Source organism: Rhincodon typus, chromosome 27, assembly GCF_021869965.1.
Source record: "Rhincodon typus isolate 14 chromosome 27, sRhiTyp1.1, whole genome shotgun sequence".
NCBI classification, from domain to species: Eukaryota; Metazoa; Chordata; class Chondrichthyes; order Orectolobiformes; family Rhincodontidae; genus Rhincodon; species Rhincodon typus.
In genome coordinates, this window is record NC_063358.1 from 29,824,521 (window position 1) to 29,845,987 (window position 21,467).

Consider the following 21,467-nt stretch of genomic DNA (forward strand, 5'->3'; position numbering starts at 1 on the left):
AAGGAACAACTCTGCTGCTTTATTATTGTTCGTGGCTAAGACACCAAGGATAATGCCCTTGATCTTCTCTAAATAATGCCATGTCATCTTTGACATTCACCTGAGAGGTCAGATGCAAGTTTTGGTTAAGCATTTCATCTAAAAAGTGGCATGACTGACAGTGCAGTGTCCTCACTGTATTTCAGCCTCAAGTTTTGTATGGCTGAAGGAAGCCTTCAATTTAGATTCAGAGTCTAAAGATGTGCAGGACGGAAACAAACCCTTCAGACCGAGACATTCATACTGACCTATCCTAAATTAATCTAGTCCCATATGCCAGCATTTGGCACACCTCCCTCTAAACCCTTTCTCTTCATAAATCCATCCAGATGCCATTTAATTATTGTAATTGCACCAGCCTCCACCAATTCCTCTGGCAGTTCATTCCATACATGCAGGTCCCTTTTAAATCTTTTCCCTCTCACCTTAAACCTCTAGTTTTGAACTCCCCTACCCTGGGAGAAAGATTGTGGCTATTCACCCTATCCACGCCCCTCATTATTTTATAACCTCGATAAGGTTACCCCTCAGCCTCTGACGCTCTAGGGAACATAGCTCCAGCCAATTCAACCTCTCTCTATAGTTCAAACCCTCCAACCCTGGCAACATCCCCGTAAATCTTTTCTGAACCCTTTCAAGTTTCACAACATTTTTCACAACATAGCAGGGAGACCAGAATTGAATGCAGTAGTCCAGAAGTGGCATAACTAATGTCCTGTATGGTTGTAACATGACCTCCCAACTCCTATATTCAATACACGGACCAAGCATACCAAATGCCTTCTTCACTACGCAGTCTACCTGCGACTCCACTTTCAATGAACAATGAATCTGCACTCCAAGGTCTCTATATTCGGCAACATTTCCAAGGAGCTTACCATTAAGTGTATAAGTCTTGCCCTGATTTGCCCTACCAAAATGTAGCACCACACATTTATCTATCTATCTATCCATCTGCCACATATCGGTCCATTGGCCATCAGATCAAGGTCCCGTTGTACTCTAAGCTTACCTTCTTCAGTATCCAATGCACCACTAATTTTAGTGTCATCTACAAATTTATTAACTATACCTTCTATACTTCTGGAATTATTCTTACTAAGATACAGATGATGCGTATCTTTACCTGCTGTGGCAATGCTTATTCCTTGGAAAATGAGAAACTAGGATGTTGGTAAAGTGCTATTGAAAGATCCAACCAACATTTATTTCAGCTCACTGATATATGTAAAAATTAGATTTCCAGGCGCATCTGTGTGCGGGCCAACATCAAGCTATACCCTCAGGTCATGTGCTACAATACAGTGATGATAATATCTCTTAACAGAATACTGATATACTAACTGTTGGAGAATATTGGACAAGAGAAAGCTTCTGTCTTAGACAAAATATCATTGCTGATCCGAATCTACAAGTACTGCCCCTGCACTTGGCCCAGTCATTTTTGCAGGAGAGGGGATGAGTCCCATTACACCCTATTCCTGGATCAAGGGTTGAAACATCCAGGGCACTGGATATCAGGTTTGTGGAGCTGGGATTGAAAGTTCAGGCTTCAATTTAAATTGATGCTTAAAGAAGTGGGACTTGAACCAACAACATTGACTCAGAGGTGATAGTGCTCCTTATTGAGGTCTGGCTGACACAAGCGAAACCAATTTGTTCCACATGCAGGTGGTTTTTCTGGATGAAAATGAAAAATAATCACAGCCAAATTAACTTGCTGTTGCTAATTTGATTGCCAAGAATCCTTCGGCACTATCATCTTCAGGGATCTCACAGGTCACTCCTTTGTGAATCAACCTTGACTAGCAGATTTCCTCATTATGCTTCCTTAACTTGTAAATGGACTTCTTCTGAGTAGAAGATTATGATTAGAGATGGCTGCTCACGATAAACCAAGTGAGTTAATCCTATCATTTTTGAAATTGATACTATGGATTACAGGATTATATTGTGGGACACTATCTGTTTCAAAGTCTGTAGGAGTAGTTGACAGAGCAGATCACACAAATTCCCATTGAAGAGATGTATTATTATCACTGTCAGTTCTTCTGCTCTTTGCAATCTATCACATTCCATTTAAGTAAACACTATTGAGGCATTTTTTTTCCCCCTACTTTGAGTTCTTGGCTGGGAGCAGTGCTTTTTGAGAGCACAGATCAACGGTTTGGGCATACATTGTGAGTGATTTTTCTAACCATTTAAAACTAATGGTTGGAGCATCATTTGTGCATGTCTGATATTTCTGACAAATTCCTGGTGATCAAGGATCCCTGTCAGAATAAGAAGTCAGAATATAACCTATTCTGGCCTCAAATTCCTAGAGTTTCTTGTGATTTGCTGTTGTGTTTTTAGCAGGCGATTGGTACGACGGAATAGCATTCAGGGCTGAAATAGATGGTGTGATATTTCCTTCTGCTGAACTTAAGTTGGAAGAATTGAAAACTACTATGGAATTTAAGATCCAATGAAATTATCTCCTGGAGAAAAAAAAAATCTTCATGACAGCTGGCATTGATAAGTCTGTTTCAAAATGTAACATTAGGTAAATTATCCAGAATGATGAAATTTCTTAGTTGAGAAGAAAGAAATTTTACCTATTCTTTGGAGACCGAACTGTCCAAAGTCTTTGCCTTGTACAAATCCTTGGTACACGAATGTGCTGCCTGAAGCCTCTGCTGAAACCTGTGAGATAATCAATGAGGTCAACAATCTTGCAAATATCCACTATACACAGGATAACTGGGATAATTGCTGTGAATTCATTTTCGGCAATCAGTCCTCACTGGAGTAGGATTTCCATTTGTCCATCATTTGCACCCCTAATCCAGGCCCACTTTCTAGGGTTCCAAACATTTGTCCATTTCAGGCAATGCCCATGTCACAAATGATGTAACTAAAAGACTCAAATCAGGTCGAGGGCTTGGAAAATTGCTGTGTTGGCCTTTGGCCAATGATAAATAGGTCAATGGCATCATTCAGTGAATCAAAATTAATTCTTTCATGCATGTCAACTGAAAAGACCATTTATATTCTTGCAGATTATGAATTTCACCATATGTACAGTTTGAGGTTTTTTTTGTTTGGTCCTGGGATGTGACTGTCACTGATTGGGTCTGCATTTGTTGCCCATCCTTAATTGCCACTTGATCTGAGTGGCTTGCTCGGGCAGTTTTCAGATGACAGCTATGAATCAGCCACATTGCTATGGGTCTGCAATCAATGTCAATGGATGAACCTAAAATATGTTCATTCCTGGACCATATGTACATGTGGGATAAGTATTCTATGGAGTACTTAGGACTAACTAGGAATGGCTGAGAAATGTTGGTCTTTCTTGCAATGATTAGTCATAAAAACAGTAATAAAAATAACCCCCTCAAACCATTAATGAGTCTCAATGGTAGTAAGCATTAAACTGAGAACAGCCTCTGTCCCAAGAACAGTTAATTATATTTCTAGTCCTGACTGTTTCTCTATGATTCCATTAGGTTGTGCTGTTTCCCGGAGATCAACCGAACGAGTGCAAAAAATATACTCATTCGAAGTACATTTTATGTCCCACACAAATCAAAATTCCGTTGTGTTGATTTAAAAGGTATTGCACTGGAAGCTACAATATTCCTGGAATTGTTGTTATGCTAATATAGAGCATCAATAGAGTCTACTGAGGTAACTTTATTTGAAAACACGTTCATACTGTGGGTTATATCTTCTCATGAGGTTGTATGAGCAGGGTGATATCATGTGACATCACATCACTTCTTGTTATGGTGTGGAAAGTCTGATTAACATATTGCACAACTCGAATTAACCCCTTATGCTATAGAAGCTGACTATTCCCACAAAGCTGAATGCATCTTTAGATCAATCAATCAGTATGGTATGTTTTGCTAATTGTGTCCATTTACTAGCCTTTAAGAGCATACTTATACTTAAACATTTGTTGTAGGCATGTGTACATGAACAGGTATATTTAAAGCTTTTTTATAGAATGTAATTTTCATGAATCACACTAGCGTGATGGTGCAGGAGGAGGCCATTCAGCCTGTTGTGCCTGCACTAGCTCTTCAAACAAGTATCATTACCTAGTGCCAAACTCCTGCTTTCTCCTCTATACCCTTGCACCATATTTCTATCCAAACAATCATCCAATGATCTTTTGAATGCTTCAATTAAACCTGCTTCCACCATATTGCACAACCTAACTACTTGCTGTGCGAAAATACTTTTTTTCCTCACATTGATTTTTTTTTGCACATCATTTTAAATCTACGCGTTCTTGTTCTTGTTCCCTTATGAGCAGGAACAGCTTCTCCCTGTCTTCTCTATTGAGCCTACTCGTGATTTTAAAAAGACCTCTATCAAATCTACTCTCAGCTTCCTGCTCTTTCAAGGAGCACAGTACCAACTTGTTGAATCTATTGTCGTAACTGAAGCTTCTCATTCCTGGAACCATTCCTCTACGGTGTCTCCAGTGCATTCACATCTTTCTCATAATGTGGACACCTTAAAAATGCACACAATACTCCAGCTGCGGTCTAACAAATTTCTTACACAAATTCAACATCAACTCCTAGATCTTGTATTCTATGCATCTATTAATAAAGCTGAGGGCACTGTATATTTTATTATCTATTCTCTCCACCTGTCCTGGCATGTTCAATGATCTGTGTGCATTTATCCCCAGGTCCTACTGTCCCTGCACCCCCTTTAGAATTGTACCACATTTTTACATTGCCTTTCAATGCTCTTCCTTCCAAAGTACATCACCTCACAATTCTCTGTGTTGTAGCTCATCTGCTAACTGTCTGCCCACTCCACCAACTTGTCCATATCTTTCTAGAGTTCTACATTAATCTCCTCACAGTTTAGAATTCTTTGAAGTTTCATGTCATTTGCAAACTTTATAATTGTCCCTAGCACATGAAGATCCAGATATTTAATATTAATCATGAAAAGCTCCAACACAGCCATTGGGGAGCTCTACTACAAACCTTCCTCCAGCCTGAAAAATATTCATTGACCATTACACTGTTTCCTATCACTTAGACAATTTTGCATCTATATTGCTCCTGTTCCTTTTACACTGTGATCAGTAACTTTCCTCTCAGGTTTGTTGTGTGGGACTGTATCAAACACCTTCTGGAAATCCATGCATACCACATCGACATGATTACCCTCAGCGAGCCTTTCTGTTACCTCTTCAAAAAAAAAGTCCAACAAGTCATTTAAACAAAATTACCCCTTTAGAAATCCATACTGACCTTACTTAACTATACCAGGCCTATAGAATCACAGGTGAGCAGCACAAAGCCTGAAGTAAAGCCCAGTGACAGTGCAGTGTTAGAGGGAAACCATGAGACCAGCCCAGCAATCCAGAAGAGGGGAAATACCTGAAGAGGAGCTCAGTTGTGACAAGGAGCAGTAAGTAACAAGTCCTCCCTAGACACCAAACGGAAGTAAGGGAAGCTCATAAAAGGTGTGAGGATACGCACAGTTTAGAATGTGGCTGAACAAAAGAAACAGTCAGTCAGTCAGCCGCAGTGCGTAAAAACATTCCAGTAAATCAAAGGTATTTATGGAAATAGGAAAGAAGTGGGCACTCAAAATCTTCATCTGTAGCAAGTGTATAAAGAAATTGGGCGCAGTTGATGCTATTAAGGAACCCCACTGGTAGCTTCTCAATAGGGGCTTGTAAGTGCAAAGAAAGAGATCATGTTACAGCTGTAGCAGCAGCATAGAAAATTAAACACAGACGCAGCAATGTGCAGGTGTCCGAGCAACAGAGAACACAGAGGGGTGCAAGATGAATTCTGAAATGTGGGTATTATGGATAATTACAAGAAAATTGATTTTAAATTGGATAAAAGGAAGCATGTGTTCTGACTCGTGGAGGTCTATAATATGGTTAAGGAGAAAAAGACTTAGACCATCCCCCATTCAGCTTTGGGGTTGAATTAAAGGGAAGATGTGTGCTACACTTTACTGCAATGGAGGAAATCACAGAAGCTAAGTATGTTATTCCTAAGTAGAACACTTCTTCGATAAACAAAGTTGTGTGCGTCTTTAAATATCCTTCCATTAGCAGATGTCATAGTGATGCCAAACTACATGTTAACAGAACTTGAGTCTGTAAGTTTTCTGCAGAATCTCCTATATTTAATATGGCCTGTTAACATTCTCTCCCGTGACTGTACACTTCGTGTTACTACACAGATAGGACCTTGGTTTAAAATCTCATCAGAAAGATGAGACACCAACACTGCAGCACTGCCTCAGCACTATATTGGATTGAGAGATCTGGACTGGGACTTTATATCAAAATTGTAGGACCCAGAGGTGAGAGTGCTATCCACTGAGGTCCTGCTGATGGTTGTTTTCACACAGAGGACTCTACCATGTTTTTAAAAAATAAGTCACGATTGAGACAGAGACTAAAATATTATTTAAAAGCGATGAATAAACATTTGCAAAGAAAAAAAAAGGCATCTCGTAAGGATATAGGGATGTGTTGGGAAACTAGATTAAAATAAATGACTCTAGTTCAAATTGTATTATTTGCCCAGGTATGATGGAACATAGGATTATAAATCCCAGGATCTATTGCACATAACTTTTTGTTAGATTTTGAACATTTGCTTTCCAAGGGTACCAATAGCAAGAAATGTACACATCCTTTCACATATGCCAACTGAGAAGATCCTTTTTATTCTTAAAAGTTATGAGTTTCACCAGATGTACAGTTTGAGTCCTTGTTTATAATGCATGGAACGCAGGCATCACAGGCTGGACCAGCATTTACTGCTCCCATCTTTAATTGTCCTTTGATCTGAGTGCCCTGTTAGGGCCATTTCAGAGGGCAGTTAAGAGTCAACCACATTACTCTTTATCTGGAATTGGTATCAGTGTGGGAACCTAACATAATCTATTCACTATTGGACCACATACAGATAGAGCATAAGTATGGTATGGATTCTAAACCACAGTTAAAAGCACTGACATTTGGAAAACTTTTGCCCTCATGATTTTATATTGCATGTCTTCCATCCTTGGAATCCTATCATGGTTCCGATAATTGCTGATATTTTCTTAAATATGTGGATCAATTTGACACTGAGCTGCAACATTAAAGTTGTCTGAAATATCTCAAGAGAATTTTGTCCAAAATATTTTCTAACCATATCATCACCAAGCAGCAGAAGTTCAGATTTACTTGATTGATTTTATCAGTATAAACACATTGTAATGTCCTTTATTGATATACTGGATGTCCTATTGAATGGCTCGATAAGAACTTCTACTAGGGGGGTATCAAGCAGATTTAAATGCATTCAGATTTTGGGCCTTAATTAAAGTAACACTGTTATATTCTACGTGTTCAATTTCCCTAGACCATAAGTGCTCCATGGTGTTGATACACAGCACCATTAATTTCCTAAGTGAATGACACTTTGTTATTTTTCTGTCCAACATGTCTCAAGCACTTGAGCTACTTTGCTGTAATATTTAACTGTGACATTTGGAAACTGAAAGATGCAAGACATCCAACACTACTTACATAGCCGTCCAGAGCCAGATTGTCATTCTTAAACTTGTGCACAAACATTTCAACAGGACCACGGATTGTATAGAGTTCAAGAAGAAGGTGATGTTCTTCCTTTTTGTAGAAACCTGACAGATATAAGCATGTCCGCAATTATATGAGAGTCATTTAGTAACTCACTTTATTTTTATTAGGTTCATGTTGAGTAAACATGCAGTGGGATTCATCACACATGCTGGATTTTATACTTAAAAGATAAAGGAAAATGTCTTGGCCCACTGTGTAAAATGGGACTAGGATTTAAAACATTTGGGGTTCTTTGTGAAACAATGATGAAGTGGTTCAAGTTTAGAATACAGGGCCTTGAGATTGTGGAGTTGAAAAGCCAAGGTTGTTAAGTACTTCTACAAGTTTGAGATTGTGAAAAAAATTCAGCTGAAGTAGAAATAAGAATTATTGTACAGAAGATTCTGGACTTTCAGAATCAATGCATATTCTGTGATTCACTTCTCCCTGTTGGGAGTGATGCTGGTGGCAGCACATCTCAATTTGTCAGAACTCACAATTCTACTCAGCTTTATTGGACACTAAAAACCGTAAGTACAGTAAACTTACTGGTGCCTGCCACCCAAAACGGGCTTCCTCCACCTCTCAAATCCCCAACCCTACCCAGGACCTTCCCCACAATGTGCCTGCCGCCATTGGCCATGTGGCCACTGTCGGAGCACCCATGGATGACGTCATATCCGCCGCCGCGGGGTACACCACTTCCGGGACAGCAAACGCCATCGCTGCTGATGCCACCGCCTCCATTTCCGAGGCCAAAAACACAGATACTGAGGACGCACCTGCCGACACCGCTGCTGCCGCCGCCTACCCCCCTCCGCCCACCGCCGATGCAACTCTGCCCACCACCAACGCCAACGTCGCTCCGCCCATCGCCTCCACAGCCAGCAGCTCCAGAGGAGACAGTAGCACTCAGCCCTGCCGGGTCTTCACCATCCCCCCAGACCTCCCCCTTACTGAGGACGAACAGTCAGTCCTCAGTAAAGGGCTCACCTTTGTCCCCCTCCACCCAAACATCGATGAATACCGCTCATGCTTGGATGTTGAACAGATTTTCCCCTGCCTCATCCTCCGTGCTTATTTTTTTAATCGTGAGCTTAACACTCCCTCTACTGACCCCTTCTCCCACCTCCAACACACTCCCTCCTCTTGGACTCTACCCCAAAGCCTCCTAACCCTCCCTCGACCTCTTCATCTCCAATTGCCTTCGTGACATCAATCGCCTCAACCTCTCCACCCCTCTCAGTAAACCTCTCCCCCACAGAACGTGCAGCCCTCCGCTCCCTCCACTCCAATCCCAACATCACCATAAAACCCGTGGACAAGGGAGGCGCAGTTGTAGTGACTTCTATATCACCGAGGCCAGGCGCCAACTCTCCGACACCACCTCCTACCGCCCCCTTGATCATGATCCCACCCCCAACAACCAAACCACCATCTCCCAAACCATCGACAACCGCATCACCTCAGGTGACCTCCTACCCACAGCCACCAACCTCATCGTTCCCCAACCCCGCACCGCCCGCTTCTATCTCCTTCCCAAAATCCACAAACCTGACTGCCCTGGTCAACCCATTGTCTCTGCCTGCTCCTGCCCCACTGAACTTATCGCCACTTATCTTGACTCCATTTTCTCCCCCTTGGTCCAGGAACTCCCTACCTATGTCCATGACACCACCAATGCCCTCCACCTCCTCCAAAACTTCCAATTCCCCAGTCCCCAACACCTCATCTTTACCGTAGGGACGTCCAGTCCCTATACACATGCATTCCCCATGTAGATGGCCTAAAGGCCCTCTGCTTCTTCCTGTCCCGCAGGCCCGACCAGTCCCCCTCCACTGACACCCTCATCCGCTTAGCCGTCCTCACCCTCAACAACTTCTCTTTCAATTCCTCCCACTTCCTACAGACAAAAGGGTTGGTCATGGGTACCCGCATGGCCCCAAGCTATGCCTGCCTCTTTGTAGGTTACGTGGAACAATCCCTCTTCCGTAGCTACACTGGCCCTAAACCCCACCTCTTCCTCCGTTACATTGATGACGGTATCGGCGCCGCCTCGTGCTCCCACAAGGAGCTCGAAGCGTTCATCCACTTCACCAACACCTTCCACCCCAACCTTAAGTTCACCTGGGCCATCTCTGATACCTTTCTCTCCTTCCTGGACCTCTGTTTCCATCTCCGGCAACCACCTGGAAACCGATATCCATTTCAAGCCCACCGACTCCCACAGCTACCTAGAATACACCTCCTCCCACCCACCTTCCTGCAAAAATGCCATCCCCTATTCCCAATTGCTTCGTCTCCGCTGCATCTGCTCCCAGGATGAGGCATTCCACTCCCAAACATCTCAGATGTCCTCGTTTTTCAAGGACTGCAACTTCCCCCCGTCAGTGGTCGAGAACGCCCTCGACCGTGTCTCCCGCATTTCCCACAACTCAGCCCTCACACTCCCTCCCCGCAAAAACAACCAAAACAGAATCCCCCTCGTCCTCACGTACAACCCCACCAATGCATCATCCTCCGACACTTCTGCCATCTTCAATCCGACCCCACCACCAAAGACATTTTTCCCTCCCCACCCTTATCTGCTTTCTGGAGGGACCACTCTCTCCGGAACTCCCTTGTCCACTCCACACTCCCCTCCAGCCCCACCACACCCAGCACTTTTCCCTGCAACCGCAGGAAGTGCTACACCTGCCCCTATACATCCCCCTCACCCCCATCCCAGGCCCCAAGAAGACTTTCCACATCAAGTAGATGTTCACCTGCACATCTGCTAATGTGGTATACTGTATCCGCTGTTCCCGTTGTGGCCTCCTCTACATCGGGGAAACCAAGCGGAGGCTTGGGGACCGCTTTGCAGAACCGCTGTGCTCGGTTCGCACTAAACAACTGCACCTCCCAGTCGCGAACCATTTCAACTCCCCCTCCCATTCCTCAGACGACATGTCCATCCTGGGCCTCCTGCAGTGCCACAATGATGCTACCTGAAGGTTGCAGGAACAGCACCTCATATTCCGCTTGGGAATCCTGCAGCCCAATGGTATCAATGTGGACTTCACAAGCTTCAAAATCTCCCTTCCTCCTACCACATCCCAAAACCAACCCAGCTTGTCCCCGCCTCCCTAACCTGTCCTTCCTCCCACCTATCCCTTCCTCCCACCTCAAGCCCCACCCCCATCTCCTACCTACTAACTTTATCCCACCCCCTTGACCTGTCCATCCTCCCTGGACTGACCTATCTCCTCCCTAACTCCCCACCTACACTCACCTTTTCTGGCTCTATCCTCGCCTCTTTGACCTGTCTGTCTCCTCTCCACCTATGTCCTCCTCTATTCATCTTCTATCCACCTCCCCCTCTCTCCCTATTTATTTCAGAACCCCCTCCCCTCCCCCATTTCTGAAGAAGGGTCTAGGCCCGAAACGTCAGCCTTCCTACACTTCTGATGCTGCTTGGCCTGCTGTGTTCATCCAGCTCTACACCTTGGTATCTCAATTTGTCAGCCATTGGATTCCCAGTGATTAATTTCAATGAATGAAAACTTCATTTATAGGCTTGCTTTTCTGGTGGATAGTGAAGTGAAATGGTTCTTTATTGGTAACATAAAACATGGGCGTAGACAATTTTCTACACTACCTACTTTTCAGTTTATGTGCCTATTAGTATTTTTTAGGCATTGATTGAGTCAATGCGTATATTCAATCACATCCACATTGCAACTGCCAACAAAGAAATGCTAAAGTTGCAAACACATAGATTTGACACATTTACCCTGAGGATAGGTTGTGAAAAATAGTGAACAGCATTTTATTTTTCCCTCTATTTCCTTAACATTTTATTGTATTCATTTTTAATACATTGAATGGAAACATTTCTCCACTGAGATTGTAAACATTAACCCACTCACATGTTTCTACTAGCGCTAAATATGAGGGGATAGACATGGCAATCTCTGGTTTAACACCAATGTAGACCACCATTCCTTCTATGGATTACCAATTAGATATGGAGTCTATAAATATGAGTTCAACTTAGTGAAAACACATCATTCATTTTGAAATTAAGGGTCTTTTTCAACTTGTAACAGAAACTTTTAGATTTCATGAGAATGAAAGATCCACTTTTCCATGTTTGCATACAGGTAGTTATGATGAGCTACACTGGGAAGGATAGTGGGTTTTGGTTTGGAACCTTGATATCAATGTCATACGCTGGAAGGTGGGAGGGGTCACAACCTCATGCTGTGTGGGGACCAACCATCCGATAGTGATTATCCTCAAATTGGGTAATTAGTGGCCAAAGGGGTGCATCTCTGTCCAACTAAAGGAGAGTGATTGAATGCTCATTTCTGGAGACAAGAAGAAGCCTTTCAGCCATCCTTAATTTGGGCAGTCCATTTGATGCTCTCTAGCTCAGAAAAAGCTTCAGCTTACTATTATAGATGAAACAGAGAGTCAGACAGAGAGAGTGGGTGCCTTAGATGGAAGCATCAACTCTCAAATGTTTTAATCACTAAATTGAAAATTGACTCAGCCACAGTGGCCACTCCCCAGGATAGCTGCAGCTGAAATAAAAACAGGAATTGCTGGACAAACTCAACAGTCAGCATCTGTGGAGAGAAAACACAGAGTTAAAATTTTGAGTTCAGTGACCCTTCTTCATAGACCTGCTGAGTTGCTCCAGCAATTTCTGTTTGTGATCCAGACTTCCAGCATTTTATCTGTTTTATTTTAGCTATAGCTGAAGCCAGGCAAAGGGGGAGGGTCTCAATACAGTCTGTGTGCTTCCCTGGTGTGACACTTCCAGGCAGCTGGTCCATTCTCTGGCACCTCAAGGGCATTCAGGCTGACTGTAGAATTCCAGTGGGTCTCTGATAATGAGCCTTAGATGGTTTAACGATCTGTAATTTGGCTATCCATCACTTATGAATGGGAAGCCCTGCCATAAATGTCCTGTCTCCAGGAAATGACGGGGTGCAGAATGGCACTGGGAAACCTACCAGGGGCTAAAAAGCCTGCACATTATATGTTGCATTAAGAATGCTTTGTGATGTTTCCTGTGCTTATAAAGAATGGATACACAACTTTATTACAGAAACTAGTGGGTCTTGTAAACATCACTTACTGTAAAATATAAAAACTTGGCTGTACAACTCTCAGCAGTTGTATATTACTTACCTTTCAATCTAAGCTCCACTCCACTCTGATCTAGAAGAGTTGCCTTAACTTGACCAGTGGATAGATTAAAACTGTTAATTGTTAACATGACTGGCTGCCTCTTCCCAAGGTACTCGTAAGAACCTTTCCAGAGGGAATTCTGAGCAAAAACATTGGGTGGAACTGCAACAAGGACAAAAATAGGATTATAAACAGTCTTTCGCCAGGTGAACAAGGTCTCTGAAGGCTTTAATGTTCGAGTTTGTATTCCTGTAGTGAACTCACCTGAAAGTTTGGTACTTGGAATTTCCTTGGCTGTTCCAATTGGTCTCCCACTTGGCCTGGTGTCTGCTAAACAATTCCAAGAAGAAAAGTTATGCTTGTTAATAACAAAACAACCAAGGTAAAAGTGGAATAAGACAGTCGCCAATGAGTCTACCAATGAATAACACAGTGCAACGCTTATATCATAAACTTCAAGGCCCTTATTACTCCACAGAAAGAATTTTGACAGAGAGTTGCTGCAGGCTGCTGATGGCATCAAAAAGACAGTACTGGAGATTAAAGAGGAGGATATCACAAAGATGCAGTTGTTTAAGTCACATGTTAGATCAAAGACTTTACTATCTTCACAATCCAGAACAAATCACTTAGACCTTTATTAATGAAGGCAAATTAGTATCCACTGACACTTAACCATGGACAGCAATGTGCTCATCAGAAGTCACTGACAAGCTATACTAGACGGAAAAATAATAGTGTGCTTGTGAAAGAGTTGACAAAAATACAAAGATAAGATGCCAACACCAGGCGCACATTGTAAAGTCTTACCTACAGCAGAAGATAATAGTTTCCAAAAAAAACCTCCAGAAATAAAGTACATTCTATCACAAAGGCTTCATTAAAATGGGTTTATTGGCACTGATTTGCAATCGTTCACTTGTTCCATGCCGTTTGCAGCACTTTAAAATGTGATTGTGTCACAGGTTGTAGTCAAGCAGCTAAAGTTACTGACAGTCTGTAACCCGGAACCTACGTTAATAATGCTACATTTTATTAGGTCACAGGGAACAATGACTATTTCTAACTCAAAAATTATACTCATCGACGGGAGGTGAGATTTATTGTCCATCCCTAAATGCTCTTGAGTAGGTAGCAGTGACTGATCCCCTGAACCACTCTCATTCATGTGGTACAAGTACAATCACAGTGCTATTAGGAAGAGAATTCATGGATTTTCATGAAACCCTGGAGAAGTAACAGCAATTTACTGATAAGGCTGGATCATGAGCAGCTTGCACTAGATAGCTAGAATATTAGTGCCAGACGTTCCAACTGTTAACACTTCAGGTAAAACAAAAACTTTCCTGGCCTTGTGTGGGGGTCTGAGGAGACAGGGCGCTACAGCAGGACAGTTCCTTGACCCCGAGATAGTAGGAACTGCAGATGCTGGAAAATCTGAGATAACAAGGTGTAGAGCTGGATGAACACAGCAGGCCAAGCAGCATCATAGGGGCAGGAAGGCTGACGTTTCGGGCCTCGACCCTTCAAGGGTCTATGATGCTGCTTGGCCTGCTGTGTTCATCCAGCTCTACACCTTGTTATCTCATTTCCTTGACCCCATTGTGTCAAGCAGATGTTTCCCAATATGGGTCAGATATTAAGATCAACTGTCTACTCAACAGTGGGCAGCAACGAAATAATGAAGACCCCAGTTAGGAGCAACTCATTCTGTCATGTATACCATCTACCACCTGAATGGGGGTGCCCTCTCTTTAGCATAATGAGACCATCCAAACCTGAGGGTCCATCCAACAACGAGGACTCTGCACCATTTTCTGAAGAAAGGTCCCAACCCGAAACGTCAAATTTCCTGCTCCTCTGATGCTGCCTGGCCTGCTGTGTTCCTCCAGCTCCACACTGCGTTATCCCTGACTCCAGCATCTGCAGTTCTCACTATCTCAAAGAGGAGATGGCACAACAAAAGGCACATCTGTTGTCCAACGCTGCTACCAGGTGGATTGATCATGTGATGCTCGCTGGACCGCTCTGAAACTTTATTTCTATCTGAGCCATCCAATCCCCTTACATGTCACTGATAATAGAACCTCTATGTTGGTTTTTCTCCAACCTGCCTTTGCAGCTCTTATTCAGGCTGCTACCAATCAGAAGGACACCTATGGGAAAATAAGTCCCTTGGTTTGGCTCCCAGGAGGTACAGGTTCAGGATTTCCAATGGCGTTCTTGAAATTGAGACTTTGAAATACATAAGAAAATCCTGCCACTTCTGTCAATTGATGACATTGTCTGGAATATTTTACACATATGGAGAAAGTGGATGTCTGCACGTGTTCGTCAAGATCAGGACAGGAAACTTGGCTGTCAAAAACAGATATTTTAATAACATGACTTTCTTCAGTAAGAGGGCAGGCAAAACAATTGGGAAATTCATGGATGTTTAGAATCTATCAGATTACTGAGGAATTGCAATAAAACTTTATGTCAAATGGGAAGGTGTAAAATATTACTCAGCTTTCTGTATTCCCATCAGCAAACTGTGACTTTATTTTCTCCTGCCAAAGCCAGATTGCTGATGACAAAGTGTCAGTGTCCTCGGATCAGGGGTAACAGGGAAAAATATAAATAAAAATGACGTTCCAGAGTTGGTTCACATTTTTAAGCAAGGATTGATATGAGCTAGGACACTTACATAATATGCAAACATTAACTTGTCTCCTGTTGGTCCTCCTAATCGTAGTACGAGGCACTAAGGATTATGAATGGATGTCAATTCTTCAGTTATGTTAATCACAAATTTCCATATCAATCTTTGATGGAGTAAAGCAAAAATCTAAGGACATCAACTGTACAAGTCCTGCCCTTGGTGTATGCATGGAATGAGCTGTCAGAGGAAATGGTGGAGGTGAGTACAATTATAACATTTAAAAGGCACCTGGATGGCTATGTGAGTAGGAAGGGTTTAGAGGCTAAATGCTGGCAAATAGGACTAGGTCAAATGAGGATATCTGGTCCTTGCAGATGAGTTGGACAAAGAGTCTGTTTCCATGTTGTATGATTTTATTACTCTATGACATTACAGTCCAAATTTTGTGAAGACCCATGTCTATGAACAGCCTCGTTTAAACACTAATATTAAATTGGTTCCAATGATAAGTGTTCCATCTTTGAGTGAGGTTCTGTCAATTTAGTAGCCTTGGTGTTACATTTTATTCCACGTCGGTTGGTTTAGTTGAGTAGTCGTGCATTTTGTATTTTTCTAGCCTTATGACTGGGTATTCCTTTGCTGGTTATGCGTACACCAGACAATTGAGACAAAGCAGATATAATTTCAAGGGACTGGGAATACAAATGCATGTGTAACATGTTATGTGACATTCTTTTGCCATTTACCTTCACATAGCCGTGTTTCACGTCCTTACATTCAGAAAATTGATTACGATCTCCGCTTTACAAAATAAGCTTAGTGTTGTAAAGGTGAGAATTTCTTAGGTGGCAGTTTATTTTAATGATTGCACTTTTGCTTTTGAAGCAGATGATCGTGGGTTCAAGTCCCATTGCAGAGGCATTAAAACTGTGTGTCGCTTGGGTAGTACAGTACTAGAGGGGTACATTGTTAGACATAGCAAATAATGAGTGAAATGCAAAAAGACATCTCAAACGGAAAGAATACTACCTGTGGCACTACATTCAACCCTCAACCAACATTAAAAACCCATACATCTGGTCATTTATCTCAATGTCATACATGGATACTTGCTCTGCATAAATTAATTGATCAGTGTGCCTACATTATTACACTTTGGAATTACCACATTGACTGCAAAGGACTGCTTTTGAGACCATGAAATATATTATATGGATATGAGTTACTTCTTTACCACAGCATTAAGCTTTTATGTTTGATAGAATCCCTACAGTGTGGAAACAGGCCCTTTGGCCCAACAAGTCCACACCACACCTCAGAGCATCCCACCCAGATCCAGTCCTCATAATCTACCTAATCCACACACCCTGAACACTATGGGCAATTTAGCATGGCCATCCACCTAACCTGCACATCTTTGGACGGTGGGAGGAAACCAGAGCACCTGGAGGAAACCCACACAGACATGGGGAGAATGTGCAAACTCCACACAGACAGTCGTCTGAGGGTAGAATTGAACCCAGGTCCGTGGTGCTGTGAGGCAGCAGTGCTAACCACTGAGCCACCGTGCCTCCATGATGTGGAGGCCATTTTATCCAGATATATCTGCAGTTTGTCAACAAGTTCCAATATTTTCCTGTTGACAGGAAGCACAGATTACACAATGTCAAACTGATGCCCTGAGAATTGGAAATTGAAATTCCAAGCTTCATTCCTTGGAAACAAAAGATTTGAGGGTAGTTTTCTTTTAAATGAAGGGTTTAAGACAGCAATCTAGAGCAGCAAATCGAGCATCCATTGAGGAGAAGTGTCAATGTCCCTGTATTGGTCATGGCAGTTGAATATATGGAGTAGGCCGGAATATAACTTGGAGAGAAGGTGACAGGTCTTAGAAACATAGAAGTGCTTGAGAGTATGCTGTGGTGAAAAACTGAGGAGTAAGAGGCAATGGAATTGGGCAGCAAATGAAGCAGTAAACCTCAGTTTTGAGGAATAAATCTGTCCAGCAGAGTTTCTTCTTACTTTACAGAAGTAATACACAGAGGAAAATTGGACAGGCACTATAAAAGCACAGCACAGATTCTGCAAATCATTCACTGAACTTTCTTAAAATAAAAATCAAGTTTTCATGATATCCTTGATGACTTTTAGAATGAGTAGTTAATTGCATTTTGATAAACTGAATCCAAGCCAATGTGGAGATTTGAGGATCTTACACTTAAAATACAACGTCTTATTGCTCTATTCAGTTTTTTTCATGAATTATTAAGGCACAAAATTAGCTGCATTCCACATTTTTAAAGGAATTTCGAGCCAGAAGACATCTTTAGTTGAATGGCTTCCTTCACAGTAGCAATTCTGTGATAAGAATGTGCCAAAAAACTGAAGTGAAGAAATCAGATACAGTACCTCCTGCAGCACAAATAGTGCTTTTTCTAAAAAGTTTACAAAGTTTTGAAGCTCCAGAATAAAGTGATCTGGGTGAGTCATTGAAAGACAATGTAATCAGCAAGTTCAGAATAAGGCCAAACAGTTCAGTTACCTGTACACCCATCACATTTGTTTAACATATTGTTATGACCAAGGGGTCAGACCTCCAAACTACTGTGGACATTTGTAACTTGCAATTCCAATCTTTTAGGATTAATACAGCCAAAAATGGCTGCAGATGTAAATTAAGTGATTTCTGGTGACTTTAATAAAAGTGATTAGGGGCTGACAATCCCCTGCTCAACAGCAAACTGCCCCCTGTAGATTAGGTCCCAAACTGCAGGTAAACTTTATGTTTTTCCCTTCAAAGAACACAGAAGCATAGGAGTTAAAAAGACAGTTTCAACTCCACATCAGTCTACATTTGGCTGTGAATACTTTCATGTGTATCGCCCTCTGTTTGAACACTGGGGCGCTGTGAAGGTCACAATCAATGAACTATCCCTTTGCTACCCCTGAGTTGCCAGTAAAGATCTTCTCTCACTCTGAGTGCAGTAAACCACTTCAGGAGGCAACAGGACAAAAAAAAAAGACACCCTCTCACCCTGAATGCTGGAATTGACTGACAGTCAAAAGGAAACAAAACTGCTGAATCTTAACCAATCTAAAAACTGATGATTATGGAACTGATTGTCCAACTACAAACATCAAAGTTACCAGTAACATTCACTGCAACAGCTACGATGTACAACTACCTGCTTTTAAAATAGAACTTAGAGACTGATCTGTAAATCTGTGTTTTTCGAACTTTTCTCTGTTTGGATTCACCTATTATTTTTGATCTGTGCATATGTGTTCTGTGCTACTAATTCTTCTCATCTTTAATAATTAGTGAGATTGCACTTTTCATTAATGCAAGAAAATCTGGTCAAATTGGTTCCTTTTAAAATGAGTTACTTTTGTTGTTGGAGGAAGGAATCCACAGGGGGAAGGGGTCCTTTCTAAATTAACCTTGTTGCAATGAACCAATAGGGAACCAGCTCTTCCATCCTCAACAGACAGCTTAACAGTTTGAGGTATACATAAATGGTCAACCACCCTTTCCTCTGTGTTCAACCTGATACCTCAAAAAATAAATCCACCATTTCCCATTGGAAATCCAAACATTTGTAGTTTAGATTTTGGCGTTCTTATTGGTCACATCTATGTATGTTTATTAGTTATAGCCAATTTGTGCCAGATTATTGGCTTATTTATGCTACATATAAAGGGAGATTTTTTTGTTCATACTATTCAATAAAAAATTAAAAATCTCTTTTCCTTTCAATATATTTGTATCGGTAACAAGCAAAGATCATACTACTCAGAGAAACTGATTTTGTGGAATTAATTGTCTGTTGAAGGGGCCAACAATGGTCATAGCTGTGCAAAATGTATTCAGGAGTCAATACAGCTGGAGTAAACTGGAACAAGATACTCCCTATCCCTGCAAGAGGGTAAGGTCCTGAATTTGGATTTAGGCTACAGTTACAATATTCTGATGGCATCAAGAAGCAAACTATTCTGGGTTAACACCTGTTTCAGTGTAAATGCACCTGAGGGTTAGAGGGAACAAAATTAACATGCAAAACTGTAGCAGAATGCATTGCTAAACCTGAGTAATTAACATTTCACCAACCTCTGAATATCATATCAATATTTCAGACAAAATGCTTTCCCTACAGAAATTAATGTTCATGTAAAGGAAATATTTTAAAATGGAAATAAATCCAAATGTATGGCAATCATAACTCTTCATTCAATCAAATGAAATAGCCAAGAGTGAGGTTACTTCTTTGAAGCACTATACTCCATCTATGCAAACTATAGATAGAGCAAACAGGTTTTGTAAAAACTTTACCATAACAGAGAGGCTGTTTTCCTGTCCAGCTTCCATCAGGCCTGCAGGTTCGATGCTCTGACCCTCCAGTAAGGTAGAAGCCAGGCTGACACGTGTATATCAAAGTGTATCCCAGTGAAGGCAGCTCGATTGATTCCACATTCACATGAGGAGGAGTCTCAGGCTGTCTGCAGTGGTGTGCTGAAAAACAAACATAGGTAAATTCTTAAAGCCTCATGATAGAAAATAATAGCACATGAATTAGACATTATTAAGTTCTGTTTCAGTTAATAAATTAAATAAGACTTGAGAATTTTAAAACACATATTCCAATCTTGTTTAAGCTGCCCCTACCTGCAAGCAGAGGAGAAAAGTCAGTGCCTCCTGTAACTGTCTATGGGTACAAGGTTACACCAGTAATAATACACCTTACACATTTTACTTGTTGATCACTGATGGCTCTCAGCATTTCTGAAAACACAGGACTACAAAATTTGACTTCTGTTAAGAAGAAATTGCGTGTTATTTACAATTATTTTTGTTATGTGTTTTAGTTGGTGTGCTATGTTGGGACAGTGTTCCGTTAAGAGGTAAATTATGTGAGTCACATAGTGAGTCATCAGCCAGGTTCAGGGGCATGTTCAAACTTATATGAGCTTTCAAAAAGTGCACAGTTACAAAATAAACCTCCCTGTTTGGTTGCAGCCAAAGATGAGTTTTTAGTTCTTCCGTTCTGACTGGTGCCTAGGAAATGCCTAGTACAGAATAAATTTCATCTGACCATTACACAGATAAACATGAACTGTGGTCTCCTGAAAATAACCTGTACCTATATTTCTATGTTCAGAACTTTGAAAGAGTTCAGTCAAACCTCAATACAGGCTAACTTCACCTCAGTTTGAATCATGAAACTGGAAGTAGGGGAGATAATTCATCAATTCCACTTCAGTTATGGGCATAGATTTTATTTTGTCCTGTTCAATCAATAGCATCGCAATCAGTTGAACAAAAAATATGGTGCCTGGCAAAAATATAAATTATTTTGTTCCATTTCCATCTTCCTGCAGCCCGGTCCTTCTGAAACTCTCTGATCTGAGCCATGCTCAACATAATTAACCTTAGCTTCAGATTGACTGGTCACCCATCTGACATTGCCAGAGCGAAATAGGCATGAGATCACACCTGTGTTAGTTTCATTAGATTGCCTCCCTTGCTCAAGAAAAATGCTCCAATTTGCAGCTGAGAAAAAAATTTCTCAGCCAAAAACATAAAAGAGCATCAGCCCAAACTCTCACTTAATCATTTGTTGGTGTGCCGGGCAGAGGCAGTGACGAAGATGTGCCGCACACAGGCGGTGACGAAGATGTGCTGGGCACAGGCTGTGACGAAGGTGTGCCGGGCCCAGGCGGTGACGAAGATGTGCTGGGCACAGGCTGTGACGAAGGTGTGCTGGGCACAGGCAGTGAGCAAGATGTGCCGAGCACAGGTGGTGACAAAGATGTATCGACCCAGCAGTGACAAAGATGTGCTGGGCAAAGGCGGTGACGAAGAAGTGCCAGGCACAGGTGGTGACAAAGATGTATCGACCCAGCAGTGACAAAGATGTGCCGGGCAAAGGCGGTGAGGAAGATGTGCCGAGCACAGGTGGTGACAAAGATGTATCGACCCAGCAGTGACAAAGATGT

At 41.9% G+C, this 21,467-nt stretch overlaps 1 protein-coding gene across 1 annotated transcript in view; it reads right to left on the reverse strand.

Moving 5' to 3' along the window:
• The window catches only part of csmd2 (CUB and Sushi multiple domains 2), a 613,472-nt gene that overhangs the window by 18,749 nt on the left and 573,256 nt on the right, over window positions 1-21,467 (reverse strand). Inside the window, exons 57-61 of the mRNA XM_048612954.1 lie at window positions 19,804-19,983; window positions 13,094-13,156; window positions 12,830-12,991; window positions 7,601-7,713; window positions 2,637-2,724 (exon numbers count right to left, since the gene is read on the reverse strand). Coding sequence (XP_048468911.1) covers window positions 2,637-2,724; window positions 7,601-7,713; window positions 12,830-12,991; window positions 13,094-13,156; window positions 19,804-19,983 — 606 coding nt within the window. The remainder of the gene's footprint in view (window positions 1-2,636; window positions 2,725-7,600; window positions 7,714-12,829; window positions 12,992-13,093; window positions 13,157-19,803; window positions 19,984-21,467) is intronic.